The 14,578-nt window shown below is 38.3% G+C and overlaps 1 protein-coding gene across 1 annotated transcript in view; it reads left to right on the forward strand.

Annotated features, from left to right (window-relative positions):
• Positions 1–14,578, forward strand: part of LOC129247075 (uncharacterized) — a 33,130-nt gene that overhangs the window by 12,533 nt on the left and 6,019 nt on the right. The window contains exons 5-6 of the mRNA XM_054885976.1: positions 10,017–10,089; positions 10,174–10,926. Coding sequence (XP_054741951.1) covers positions 10,017–10,089; positions 10,174–10,926 — 826 coding nt within the window. The remainder of the gene's footprint in view (positions 1–10,016; positions 10,090–10,173; positions 10,927–14,578) is intronic.

The raw sequence follows: 14,578 nt of genomic DNA on the forward strand, positions 1-14,578 counted from the left end.
ATTTTTTTTTTTATTTTGAAGATTGAACATTGTCATTTATGAATGAAAAATAATATCGTTCAAATGACTGCCACGACTGGCTTTACAGAAGGCCATTCGATCAATCCAATTTTTAAGCACATTCGCGATTGTTTGGGCTCCAATTTCATGAATGGCAACTTCGATTTCGTGTGTTAAATCATCAATCGTCTCTGGATGGTTCGCATAGCATTTGTCCTTAACGGCTCCCCACAAAAAAATAGTCCAACAGGCTTAAATCACAGCTCCGAGGCGGCCAATTGAAACCAAATGTCGTCCATGTCATCCTCTTCAATTTTTAGAAAAAACTCGTTGAGCATGTCACGGTAACGCTCGTCATTTACTGTAACCGCGGCTCCTCGCTCATTTTCGAAAAAAAATAGGTTGTCTGTAAAGTCGGTTTACTGACGATAGTTTAACGTGACAACGTCATAAGAAAATACTGATGTAATGGCTGCAATTTTCAAAACAAAATTTTAATTTTATTTGTTTGATAGATATTTTGTATGGATATAGAGAAGGAGGCAAATGGAATCGCAATGGAATTGATCAAGTTACATTTACACAAACGTGAAAAATGACGAAACATTTATCAAATTTATGAAAGATATGTTCAGTTTCGATTGTGCATCAGACGTTAATAAGTCAACAACACTAAGAGGCACCATCATCGATTTGACTTTTTCAATACACATTACACTCGAAACACTCCCATTCATTTCCTACTTTTCCTATCATCGTCCTATTCTCAACAGAGAAATGGTTCATTACCATGCACACACGAAGAAGGCATATGCAAATACAAATATGTGAATTTATATACATACATATGAGCATATACATACATATATAATATATGCTCAATCAATAGGAGGGAGCCAGATGTCGAACGTTGCCGAAGGCGGAGGCCGATTGTGCGTCTTTGTCGTTCGTTCCGAGCTCTCGCTTGCAGTTCAAGCATTAGCTTACATTTGCTTGCGCACAGAATAGATTCGTACATTTGATATGTCCATATGATTTGTATGCATCTTTACACATAGGTTTGTTCTTTTTGTTTGCAAATTGCGCGAAATTGTATATGCATGTTTATATGTATAGGCATAGGAAATATGTATATTATATATATATATATAATTGTTGCGTACATATGTATATATATTAGTCTATGAAAATTTCACCAAAGCATATGTATGTATTAGGGCGGGTCGATTTAAAAATCGCTCATTGCTCTGTGAAAATCGTATTCTAGGGATCAAAATAAGAAACTTTGCCGAAGGAACCATACATCTAAAACGAATTCTGATGTCCCCCAATTTGGGTCGAACTTTTAGGTAGGGGCAAATTTTGAAAAATCCCACTTTGACCCATTTAGAGTGCTCCAATCGAGTCCAAATGTATGACCGACCCCCACTAACTTTGGACGGCTGATCCACCCATGCCAGTGGCACACCCCCTGGAACTTCCCTGGGGCGTTCCCCATACAATCATTTCAAAATATCACCATTTTTGGACTTTATATGAAAAAATCAGCTAAATGGCTATGTTTTTTCTTTATTTTTATTTATTTATAATAATATCTATTTTTTCTCTTAAGAAATTTATTTAGTCAGAACATATGTAAATGAAAAAAATAATTTAAGTGAGTTATAGAAAAGAAAGTCTTGAAGTCTTTTTTACTTTCAAGTCTGGGCAATTTCGCACGGCTCTCTAATGTCGTCGCCATAACAGCCTCTACATTTTCCGGTATAACCCGTTTGGAAGCGCTAGCTAGCAATTGAACATGTCGTTCCGTTCCTTGTATGTGTGATGGAATTTTTGGATCATTAAACGGTGGATCATCTTGATTTAAATATTCTTTCAATGTATCGTACGGAATGCTTCGCGTGAATGGTGGTTCAAATACGATATTTATATCATTCAAATTGATCATTTCCGTATAACTTTTAAAGTTTATATCTGGTTTTTTATAAACTCTAAGTTCCATTGGCTTGTCAACATCGGTTCGATAGCGTAGAATTTTCTTGATGGCACATTCGCGCTTTTCTTTGCTTGGTTTGTTTGATAGATATTTTGTATGGATATAGAGAAGGAGGCAAATGGAATCGCAATGGAATTGATCAAGTTACATTTACACAAACGTGAAAAATGACGAAACATTTATCAAATTTATGAAAGATATGTTCAGTTTCGATTGTGCATCAGACGTTAATAAGTCAACAACACTAAGAGGCACCATCATCGATTTGACTTTTTCAATACACATTACACTCGAAACACTCCCATTCATTTCCTACTTTTCCTATCATCGTCCTATTCTCAACAGAGAAATGGTTCATTACCATGCACACACGAAGAAGGCATATGCAAATACAAATATGTGAATTTATATACATACATATGAGCATATACATACATATATAATATATGCTCAATCAATAGGAGGGAGCCAGATGTCGAACGTTGCCGAAGGCGGAGGCCGATTGTGCGTCTTTGTCGTTCGTTCCGAGCTCTCGCTTGCAGTTCAAGCATTAGCTTACATTTGCTTGCGCACAGAATAGATTCGTACATTTGATATGTCCATATGATTTGTATGCATCTTTACACATAGGTTTGTTCTTTTTGTTTGCAAATTGCGCGAAATTGTATATGCATGTTTATATGTATAGGCATAGGACATATGTATATTATATATATATATATAATTGTTGCGTACATATGTATATATATTAGTCTATGAAAATTTCACCAAAGCATATGTATGTATTAGGGCGGGTCGATTTAAAAATCGCTCATTGCTCTGTGAAAATCGTATTCTAGGGATCAAAATAAGAAACTTTGCCGAAGGAACCATACATCTAAAACGAATTCTGATGTCCCCCAATTTGGGTCGAACTTTTAGGTAGGGGCAAATTTTGAAAAATCCCACTTTGACCCATTTAGAGTGCTCCAATCGAGTCCAAATGTATGACCGACCCCCACTAACTTTGGACGGCTGATCCACCCATGCCAGTGGCACACCCCCTGGAACTTCCCTGGGGCGTTCCCCATACAATCATTTCAAAATATCACCATTTTTGGACTTTATATGAAAAAATCAGCTAAATGGCTATGTTTTTTCTTTATTTTTATTTATTTATAATAATATCTATTTTTTCTCTTAAGAAATTTATTTAGTCAGAACATATGTAAATGAAAAAATTAATTTAAGTGAGTTATAGAAAAGAAAGTCTTGAAGTCTTTTTTACTTTCAAGTCTGGGCAATTTCGCACGGCTCTCTAATGTCGTCGCCATAACAGCCTCTACATTTTCCGGTATAACCCGTTTGGAAGCGCTAGCTAGCAATTGAACATGTCGTTCCGTTCCTTGTATGTGTGATGGAATTTTTGGATCATTAAACGGTGGATCATCTTGATTTAAATATTCTTTCAATGTATCGTACGGAATGCTTCGCGTGAATGGTGGTTCAAATACGATATTTATATCATTCAAATTGATCATTTCCGTATAACTTTTAAAGTTTATATCTGGTTTTTTATAAACTCTAAGTTCCATTGGCTTGTCAACATCGGTTCGATAGCGTAGAATTTTCTTGATGGCACATTCGCGCTTTTCTTTGCTATCATCAAACAACATTGATAACAAGATATTTTCCGAATGCGCATAATATGAATTATCTTTAATTACTTGATTGACAATTTTGCGTAAACGAGGTTCTAGAAATCGTGACCAACCAATGAACTTGAAAAATAATGCACTGCCGTACAGAGCTGTAATACTTGATATTGAAGTACATTGGTACATAACATTTAATTATAAATTCAACCAGAATTCTTAAATTTGCATCTGGATTTTCCGCTGTCACATAGGTATAATCGCAATAATCTAGCGGCCTTGGTGAGCGACCTAGCATGTACAATTTTCCCTGGTTTGATGTTAGCCAGATTCACCGGAGCCACGCCGCTAGAAATTGCATGGGCCATGTCGTATAAGTACTTCGAAGGCATATTTTGCAACTCAATTTTCTGGAAGCCGTCCACCACCTGAAAATATATAATAATAAAATAATTAAAAATGGTTGACAATTATAATAAATGAGTGATAGCAATAACTTACCGGAAGAGTTTCATAAGTTTCGATTTGACGGCTCAGTTTTCCGGTTGCCGATCTTCGTCCAGTGCTGGTTGATTTATCCAAAGCTTCAAACAAATGCCGAAACGGAAGTTCGTTGAAGTGTAGAAGGCAAATGAAGAAGGCAATGGTATTTTTAACAGCAATTCGAATCGTCGTATAATTCCACCGTGTGGGCCAGTATTTGTTGGCTCACCGTCAGTGCATATTCCAATTAATGCATCCAGTGATATATTTTTATCGTTGAAAAAACCATTTAATTTGGTTGTTTTGTATTCAGCGGTTTCATGTTCCAGTCTTACGTAACCAATCAATTCAGAATTGGGTTCTCTCAAAATAACAAGATGAGGTTCTTTTACCATCCTAGTATGATACTTCTCATCAATTCTATCTATCGTTAAAGTATCATCTTTTCTGCCATCGAATGAAAACGCTAACAAATTGGTATCATCTAACCGTTTGCGAAGCACTTCTTGTCTGCATTTATCTTTTTCTCTGCGAACTTTCGATTTATCCATGATGAGAGGTTTCCCATGCTTATCTTAAATCTTGCAAAAGAGCGGTTCCCAATGCTGATGCTACTCTGTCAGGCACACCAAATCTGTCACATACCAAGGCAAAGTTAAAACAATCGTATCTCTCTGTGTATTGTGAACTTGTGCTTCTATCCATATCTTCTTGAACCGGTGGCGGTGCGTATGTTGAATCATCGGGATCTTGGTATGTTGGCATTGATGACATAGACGTTGCTCCTTGCTCTTCAGTTTCCATCACAAATGCATCCATTGTTAGTCTTCTCTGATTATGTTGATCGTGCATGAACTCTTTGAGGTGTTCGGGAACCCAGCCGCATGCACATGGAGCTGCCTTCAAATCGCATATTCCAATGTAAAAAGTTGTTTCCAGAGATTTTACATACTCTGTAAATTGTTGGGTGTTGTTTCTTCTCTTGATTTGCTCTTGATACTTGTCAAGCAATTTATTCAATTTACTAAATACACTTTTTTTCAGCATTATTTCCATACCAAGTTTTTCCCAAATTCCAATTAACTTATCTTGTACTTGTATAGTGAATGATTTATGGGAAAACTTTTTTTGTTCTGTTTTAGCACGTTCGCTTAAGTAAAAATAATATCTGAAGATATCCAGATGGGTTGGTAAATTAAGATCAGTTAATTTAGTAGACACACCAAAAACAGTAACATCATGCTTGGGTATAAGACTCATTGGGTTTTCGATAGTTGTTGATGTAGTTGCTTCATCTTGCGGTGTAGAGGATGGTGGATTCATTGTAAACTTTTCACTTATTATTTTTTTTGAAATATTTTTTTATCTGAAATTAGCACTTCACACTTTGAGTTCTTCACAACGACTTAATACATTCACAAAAACTGTTGCGTTATGTATATATGGTCTACGAGACGGGGTAATAAGAATGAAATGGTAATTTCAATTCTACCTGCTGTGTCTTGTGGTTGCTTAAAAAAACCAACACAAGCAATTTTACGATCTGCAATTGTGATACCTTCATTGTTTAAAAGGGTTGCGGTGCATTCCAGTGATACCTTAATTGTTGAAATGGTTGCAAAAACGCGCATTTCTTAAGAACGCCCCTACCCAAAAGTTCGACCCAAATTGGGGGACATCAGAATTCGTTTTAGAGGTATGGTTTCTTTGGCAAAGTTTCTTATTTTGATCCCTCGAATATGATTTTCACAGAGCAATGGGCGATTTTTTTGCCTCTCCACAAATCGACCCGGCCTAATATGTATGTATGCATGTTTATATACATATATAAGTATACAACATATCTTATAAGGTATGTGGTAAATATTACTATACATTTTTTCCTTCATATATGTAAATATAATACTAAATTAATAATAAAAACATTTAAACAACAGTTATTATTAACAACTAGTCGTCACTAATTATAAATTCGGTAAGGATGATGATGCTACATTTGGTTTTATTTTCAATTCTTCAAGTAAATTAAATTAATAACAATCAATAAGAAGCCGTATGCAAATACAAATATGTGAATTTATATACATATGCGCATATACATACATATATTATATATGCTCACTCAAGTAGGAGAGAGCCAGATGTCGAACGTTCCCAAATACGGGGGCCGATTGTGCTCTTTGTCGTTCGTTCCGCGCTCTCGCTTGCAGTTAAACCAAGGTAACGAAGCATGAGGAAGATAACGACAATTGAGCAAGATAACAACAAATTTTTTCGTGCGTGCAGCCGGCTAATTCGAATAAGACGTTATCACGTCAAAAGGCCCGATGATGCCGCCAGACCAAAAACCGCACCAAACAGTGACTCGTGGTGGATGCATTTGCTTCTCTACAATAACGTGTGGATTATCTGAGCCCCAAATCCGAAAATTTTGCTTATTGACGTAGCCACCGATGTGAAAATGAGCTTCATCAGAAAAGAAGAAGAAGACTCACCAATTTGGGAATAGGTTTTCAATATTTCACAATTTTGTTCAAGCGTATAGCGTCCTATTTCGTAAATGTCAAAGCTTTAAGTAAATTATGAATACATTTGACATGTCATTTGTGTTACCATTCTCAAAAAATAGGTGGTTCAAAAAGCAAACGCTATATGGCCCACCCTGTATAATAGAAAAAACTCCCTCAATGTCTGCCTTTGAGGGGCAATGAGTTTGTTTACATTTTGAAATTCGTAGTCATGTTTAAAGTTTTTATATTGTAAAGTGTCATACCACAGTTTATCAATAGGGATATTTCTGAAATTGCCTGTTTTTTACATCAATAACTAAAACTCCTTTTACTCAAGGGAAATTTTATTGTATTTTTTGCAATTAAAGATATTTTAGTAATCGAGCTTCTGGAAACGACATGTACATGTGTGTCGAATTTACCTTTAAAACATTCGGACATAGCTCAATAGGCATTAGTTATAGGGTCCAAACGGACTATATGACTCCGAAATGCAATTGGGTGAAGAAATTCCGAACAACAATAGAAGAAGAGGGGTGGAAAAAAGAGATAAATCTAACCCAAATACTCTTAATATATTTACCGATGGCTCGAAAATGGTAGACGGAGTAGGGACAGGGATCTATTGCGTAGAGCTAGGCATCAGGCAGCCATTTAAGCTTCCTGACCACTGTAGTATCTTTCAAGCAGAAGTCTTTGCGGTAGGAAAGGCTGCAGAAATACATAGCAATCGCAAACACATCAACAACTCCAAAATAAATATATACGTTGACAGCCAAGCTGCGATAAAGGCAATAAACTCATATGAAATTTCATCTAAAAATGTTCTAAAAAGCAGGGAAGCCATAGAGAGATTAGCCGCAGACAGACGGTTGCATATCTATTGGGTACCCGGACATAAGGACATTGCAGGAAACGAAATTGCAGATGAGATTGCCAAAAGCGTTGTTTACAGAAAATTCGAACAAGAAAACGACATACTGAAACCTTTAAATACGGTGTACAAAGACATCGCTGCGGACATGAAAATACGGATAGACAGGAGGTGGCGAAAATCATGTGTACACAGAGTGCAGATAAATACGTCCGATTCGTACTAGCTCTGCCAAGAAAAGAAAGCAGAACTATCGTAGGTATGCTGACAGGCCACAATTTGCTAGCGGCGCACGCATACAAGATAGGAATTACAAACAATAAAGCAGCAGATTTTGCAATGAACTGGAAGAGAGGGAAACGCTAGAACACCTTCTATGTTCCTGTCCTGCATTAGCTAGAACCAGATAAAAATGGTTAGGAGCTTTACAATGTGAGAAGTAAGAAAACCTCTCGGGGATAGAGCTCCAAAGTTTACTTACATTTGCAAAAAACGCAGACGTATTACAAGATGTCTACTACAAAGAAATGTAAGGGCCTAGCTCCATCTGGTAAGAATTAATAGGTCTATGTCATGGCTTTCAGCCAGCCAGGCCAACCTAACCTAACCTTGTTTAGTTTTTTACGCGCGGGCGCTGGGTGATCATTTGTATTTCCCCCCTTCCTATACTGTGCAAGCATGGAAGATACTTTTAAAGGTGTGCTCTTTAGCAGACTGTTATTCGGCTTTGAGCGAATTTGACAAAATCAGCTGATGGGCTGACAACACTTGGGAATGTGATTACACAAAAACTGAGGTTGTGTTGGTAATATATGAGAAAAAAAAAAAATCAACCAATGACACTTCGTGGCCGTCTGAACGACTGATTGGACGGATGTGTGAATATATGGATGTAAAATAATTGTGCAATTGTGTTAGTGCCATGCGGAAAAAATCAACACAATTTCCACTCATATTGCTTCGTTGCCATCTGGATAACGACTGCTTGGACCAACCACCAACACCATCTCAGTTTGTTTGTAAACGCATCCGAAAGTGACGTAAGGCCAGAGACGAATAACAGTCTGCTAAAGAGCACACCTTCAAATGTAGGGTCCGCCATATAACTTTACGGAATTAAAAATGCTATAAAAAAGAAACTGCTCAATATTTTTCCAAACTGTTTTTTTTATTTTGAAGTACAATCCTTCCGGTTAATGATGGAACACAACTTCATTCATATGGCTGCTGGTTTGTTGGCATAACACTGGTCTTTGACGGCACCCCGAAGATAATAATCCAACGGCGGCAAATCGCAGCTCTGAGGCGGCCAGCAACCATTGATGCACTGAAGACCAACATACGCGATGTCAAAGCTGAAATACAGCCGCATACAATCGAAAATGTGTTGAAAAATTGGACCGATCGTATGGGATGGTGCATGGCTAGCCGAGGCAGCCATATGAATGAAGTGGTGTTCCATCATTAACCGGAAGGATTGTACTTCAAAATAAAAAAAAAACAGTTTGGAAAAATATAGAGTAGTTTCTTTTTTATAGCATTTTTAGTTCCGTAAAGTTATATGGCAGACCCTATATAAAGGATGGATTTAATTACCTTAAAAATGAATTCTTAAAGATAATTTCAGGCTTCTATATTTATATATTTAAAAATGATTTGTTATATTTAATTCAAAATTAGAAGATTAATACATTTTAACTTAACATTTTGGTTAAATTCTAATTGAAATGTTAATTAAAAAACTAGCTAAGAAATTTAAGTGAATTATATAAGTACTATAGTAAAAGCTTAATTCTTCAATATAATCTTTAACTTTCAAATTATTCACATAATAAAAATTCAAATTCGTTGTCAAAATCAAAGCAAATTTATTAAAGGTGATATCAGTAGGCTAGCTTTTTTTTCTTACCGTGTACATTACACTTCTTTTCTACTTTATTTTCTGATATTTTAATGTAAAAAACTTTGTTGTTGGTCTAGTGCCACCATATTTAATGAATGCGGCTTGGCCAAAACTGTGTGCATCCGACCCATGAGCGAATTGTTCTCTTCATTATCTCAACATTTAATTACATAATGATTGTGTGAGTTTTGGTCAGCTCTAATGCCTTTAAAATTTTGTTAAGCCTGGTGCCCATTATGTTTTTAATCCAAACCGTTTTCCCTACAGATAGATTTTAGTAGCACGTTCCGCAGAATTCAATTATATTTATCATTTTATTGAAACCGAGTCAGTTCGTCTTTGCTTCTTTCATTAAAACCGAGGGAAATTTATCAAAAAATCCAATTGGCGCTTAATTGTTGTACCCTTACTTACTTTTACGCAAACTTCCTAAAAATCTTGTAGATGGATATCTGCCAACTACGTTTTCTTCCCCATTCACGCTTGTTTATGATTGAAAGAATAGTAGGCGAATTCCCTATGAGCTTTTATGCAGAATTGTGCTGTAAATATTTTATTTAAAGAATCTAAAATAGTTGAGGTCAAATACTTACTTTACTTTACTTTAATTTTACAGGCGCCTAGAAGAGAAACTTAGAACAATTGATTTGGAGGAAAAATTAGCAAAGAAGAATATACTCAACAAAAAGGTAAACCCATTAATTGTTGAAATAAATATATTTAAGTTCTTAATTTGTAATTCTGTATCTTATATCCTATTCATGATAATTTAGATTCAAAAATACACAGAAAAAAATCGTCTGATGAAGGCACAATTCCTTGCCAAGATGGAAAATGATACTATTATGTTTTGTGAAAAGAAAAATTACCCAGAAGCTGAGATAAAGGAGGAAAATGGTGATGTAAAAAATGCAAAATCTAGCGGTGAAACACATATCAATAAAAATAAAGTTTATAAATACTTTAGTAATTCAGCTCGCCATAAGCATGAAAAAGATTTATGCTTAAATTTGGATCCTTCAGATAGATATATGGAGGAGAAAGAATGCTTTCATCTCAGTGAAAAAGTTTGCCCAAAGTGCGATGCTCCACTAAAACTATATCAGAGCTATTGTCTTAACTGCCAGCAGCTACTGCGGACAAAATACATGGTTAGCCGAGCTCCTAAAAAAGAGGAAAAAGAAAATATATATAGTGATGAGATGAATGAAAGTATGCACAGTTTTGATGAAAAATCCAAAGAAGACGGATCCGTGGACTGCGCGCTTAGGGAGCAATCACTGCCTGCTGCTAATGGCAAGGAAAAATATGCAGATAGCTCTGTGCTAGCATGTCATAAATGTGCACGAATGTATACACTTTGCAACCTTTGTGTTACAAAAAACGCAGTTTGCAGAGCTTGCCATCGTAAACTTAATGTTTGTATGAGCTGTAGACGTAATTTGTGCAATTTCTGCTTAAATGAAATCGCGACCGGTCACAATACAGAACGAACTCATAGGAACGATACTCAACTTAGCAAAGAGGTTTGACTATATATGTATTTATATGTAGAAATGTATTATTGACTGTGGCATTTTCTCGCAATTTTCCCACGCTTTCGAAATTCGGGGGATTAGCATCACTAATTCCGAAGTAAAAAAAACAAAAAAAAAAAAAAAATTCTGGCTGAACTGGCTGACTTTGATTTGGCTATTCTTAAAATATCCAGTAATTAATCTAATGTTTTGTTAAATTTCCTTTGGGTTAGCGTTAGGGTTACTTAAGTTTGTTAGTTTATTAAGACAGTTTGTTTTGACTAATTTGGAGTGATGCAGAAAAAAGCTAATGTGTTTTTTTGTATACCATTAGCTTATTTTCTGTTGGCTGATGCTTATAATTTTTCAAGGCTCTTTGTTTTTTAGAATGTTGCTATTCCACTGATATACTGATGGTTTGTTAGGTTTGCTTTAAATAAATTGCATACATTTTTTGCTGTTTTCTGATTTGGCCCAATCGGCTTTGTTGGTGATGCATTTGGTACCATAATTGTGCCTGTAGAAGTCAGTAGAATTATCAATCGGGAAGTGGTTGCTTCCGTAAAGGTCTTTTAGTATTTCGCAAGAACGTTTTGGTGACAAATTGGCACAATAAAAGGTAATCTTGTAAAGGTTTGGTGATCTGTCACTTTCGGTAGTAATGGGCTTCAAGAGTTGAGATTCCCCTATGAATGAATCTATGGAGTAATTGAGTAAAGTTGGATGGACCTGGGGTAAATGAAATGTAATGTTTCGGTGGGGGAGCGGATAATTTTGCTTGATTTATTGCTTTGTTCGATTGGGTTGTTGATGTAAATGGTTTGCTTTTGGAGAGTTTTTTTACTAGACAACGAATCGATGTGAGAGTTATTAGTATTTTATTGATCATAGGAATTTGATATGATAGTAGAAAAGAAAGGAAAGTTTGCGGTGAGTTTTTTGGGATTTTTATTTTGAATAATGTGCGTGAAAGTTTGCAAAATTTGAACGTGTGCCCAAGCATTTAACAAATTTTGCACCACACGAGGCTTGAAATATATTGTCTTAGATCCACTTTGCGCCAAGTGATGCCCATTTTTGTGGTATGTAGAGGAGGCGATACCTATTGGGAAAAGTACATCGTTGCTTGATTTCCGTAGAAACTTATATGCTGCTATAGCTCCTTGCGAGCTTTATTCAGAGTCGGGTTTTTCTTCGGAAGCATTGTAGACAGCCCCTTTATTGTATCATAATTTAAATTTTCGTGGTATTTTGCTTTGGCACAAATGCCAGGTAGTGGTTTTAGAGCTAGGAATCGTTCAATAACATTTTTATTGTTTGCTTGTAGTAGCAAATTATCATCGCGCAACTCTGATACTGGCCCAATTTTACGGTTTTATAGTTTTTTTTTTCACATTGTAGTTTTTTCTGCTGATGCCATCGCCTGGGAACTGTTGTTTTTGTTGTTGTTGTAGCAGTACCTTTGTCCTGTCAGTGTAGTGCAATCACCGGTCGTCTTCGTCTAGCTCATCTAACGGTAGGCCCAGGAAACCTGCTGTTTCGACAGGTTGGGTCCAGAGGCAGAGGGGTGTTAGATGAGTGGGTTTGATGGGGCATGTGAAAAGGTGGTTAGTGTCGTGCGGGTGCCTTCACATGCCGGACATATGTTTAGTATGTCGGGGTCGTTTCTGGATAAGTAGAAGTTTAACATGCTACAGTATCAAGAACGTAGTTGTGCCAAAGTTTCGCGGGACTTTTGGGGAAGTTGGAGCTCTTCGTCTGCAATGGGTTGTGGTTGGACTCCGATGACGGCATTCGGGGGGCGGGAGCTTAAGAAGGTGACAAGGTTTTCCCGATGAATGTCGTTGATTATCTGTCTCTACATTGTCCGATCCAGTAGCTGTATGTCTATTTTGTCTTGGATCTAGTCCGCATAATTAAGGAAGCGCCTCCTGACATGCCTGGGAGGTGGCTCAGGATCAAGCAGGTATCTGCTAGGGTGAGACCTGCGGTAACACCCTAGCAGAAACTGCTTGCTGAGCAGTTTGTTATGCTCCTTCACAGGTAGTATATTGGCTTCGTCGTGAAGATGGTGTATTGGGGACATCAGTAGATATCCTGTCGCGGTCCTTATGGCAGTGTTTTGGAAGGTCTGTAGCTTTGTCCACTGCGATTCACTGGTTCAGCATAGTTCCCAGCATAGTTTAGTACCGGTCGGCCTATTGCCTTGAAAGTCGATGGCAACATTTCTTTGTCTTTGCCCCAAGCGCTGCCGCCAAACGATTTGAGGACCTTGTTGCGATTCTGTACTTTAGTGGCAATGGCGGTTGTGTGCGCTGAAAAGGAGAGCAAACTGTCGAAGCTAGCTCCCAATATTCTGGGGTTGTTCACAGTCGGAATTGGTGTATCAACGATTTTCACCTTAAGTTGCAGCTTGACCTCCTTTGTCCAGGTGGTGAAAAGGGTCGCCGTGGATTTAGTGGGGGAAAGTTGAAGGTTCCTCGCACTGAAGAAGCGAGAAAGGCAGGCGAGGTAGTTGTTTACCTTGGCGCACAAGCCATCAATGCCATTGCTCGACGCCATTATCGTGCAGTCGTCGGGAGACTCCCTCTGGTGGATGGGGGAGTCTCGAGATGTAGAATTTAAAAAGCAAGGGTGAAAGGACACCACCTGCGCTTGGATCTGTCGGTCGGAGGATGCAGAATGAATTGCCGGCTAAAATATAATAGCTCGCCATCTCTTCGGATTCGACGGGTTCGACAGGGACCTTACGGTGGACAAGAACTTGCTCATACCAGAGGTTGCAGGACTTCAAGTGCTCTTCCCATTTGGTCCGCTTGTGTTGGGTTACCAGTTGCCGGATCTCCAAGCTGACATGCTTTATGCGGGGATCTCCGGGATCGGCCTGGCGTAGGTGAACACGCTCGTTTGCCAGAACATCTGCTTCAGTTGGGAAAATAGGACGTATGTCCCGGATCCTTCCAGCAGGTACGAAGCGAGTCGCGGCTTCTGTGTTCTGTCAATTGATGTCCTCTACGATCATTTGGTAGGCTTGAGAGCCAAAGATCGTAATACGCATTAAAGTCACCTACTACCAATCGGTTTTCACTCCTGATGAGCGCACCTATATCAGGGTGATATCCTGCCGGGCAGCAGGTGACAGGGGGTATGTATATATTACAAATTTCGAGTTCGGCATTGCCTGACCGGTAATCAGGGAGTTCAATGGTCGTAACACGGGGGGTGAGGGACGTGTGATGTTGTTTGCGTTGGTCCTGCTGTGTGTTCCGCAATAGTTGTTGCGGCCTGATGATGACGGACGGCCGCGCCACGGGGGGCGGTTGCGGGTGCAGAGCTTTACAGCAGGGGGCAACAGTCAGTTGTCCACTCACGGGTGGTGCGTAGGCCAAAGCACCTTCGAAAGTGGCACCAGCCATTGCAAGAATTGCTCTTGACTGTTGTCAGGTTCCGAGGAATTCTGGTCTGACACACGGAGCAGACTGTGCGGTGGTCCAAGAGCGGCTGGTTTGTCCCCGCCATGGGATGGGAGCAGGAGGGTAATGGGTCGATGGGGGAGTTATGTTGCATCTGTGGGCTCCTTACATTCGGCACATTGGACAATATAGCTGTTGAGGCAGGGGCCGCCTGGTGGCGGGAGCAACACTTGGCCACATACCTTGTG

The sequence above is a fragment of the Anastrepha obliqua genome, chromosome 5, assembly GCF_027943255.1.
Source record: "Anastrepha obliqua isolate idAnaObli1 chromosome 5, idAnaObli1_1.0, whole genome shotgun sequence".
NCBI classification, from domain to species: Eukaryota; Metazoa; Arthropoda; class Insecta; order Diptera; family Tephritidae; genus Anastrepha; species Anastrepha obliqua.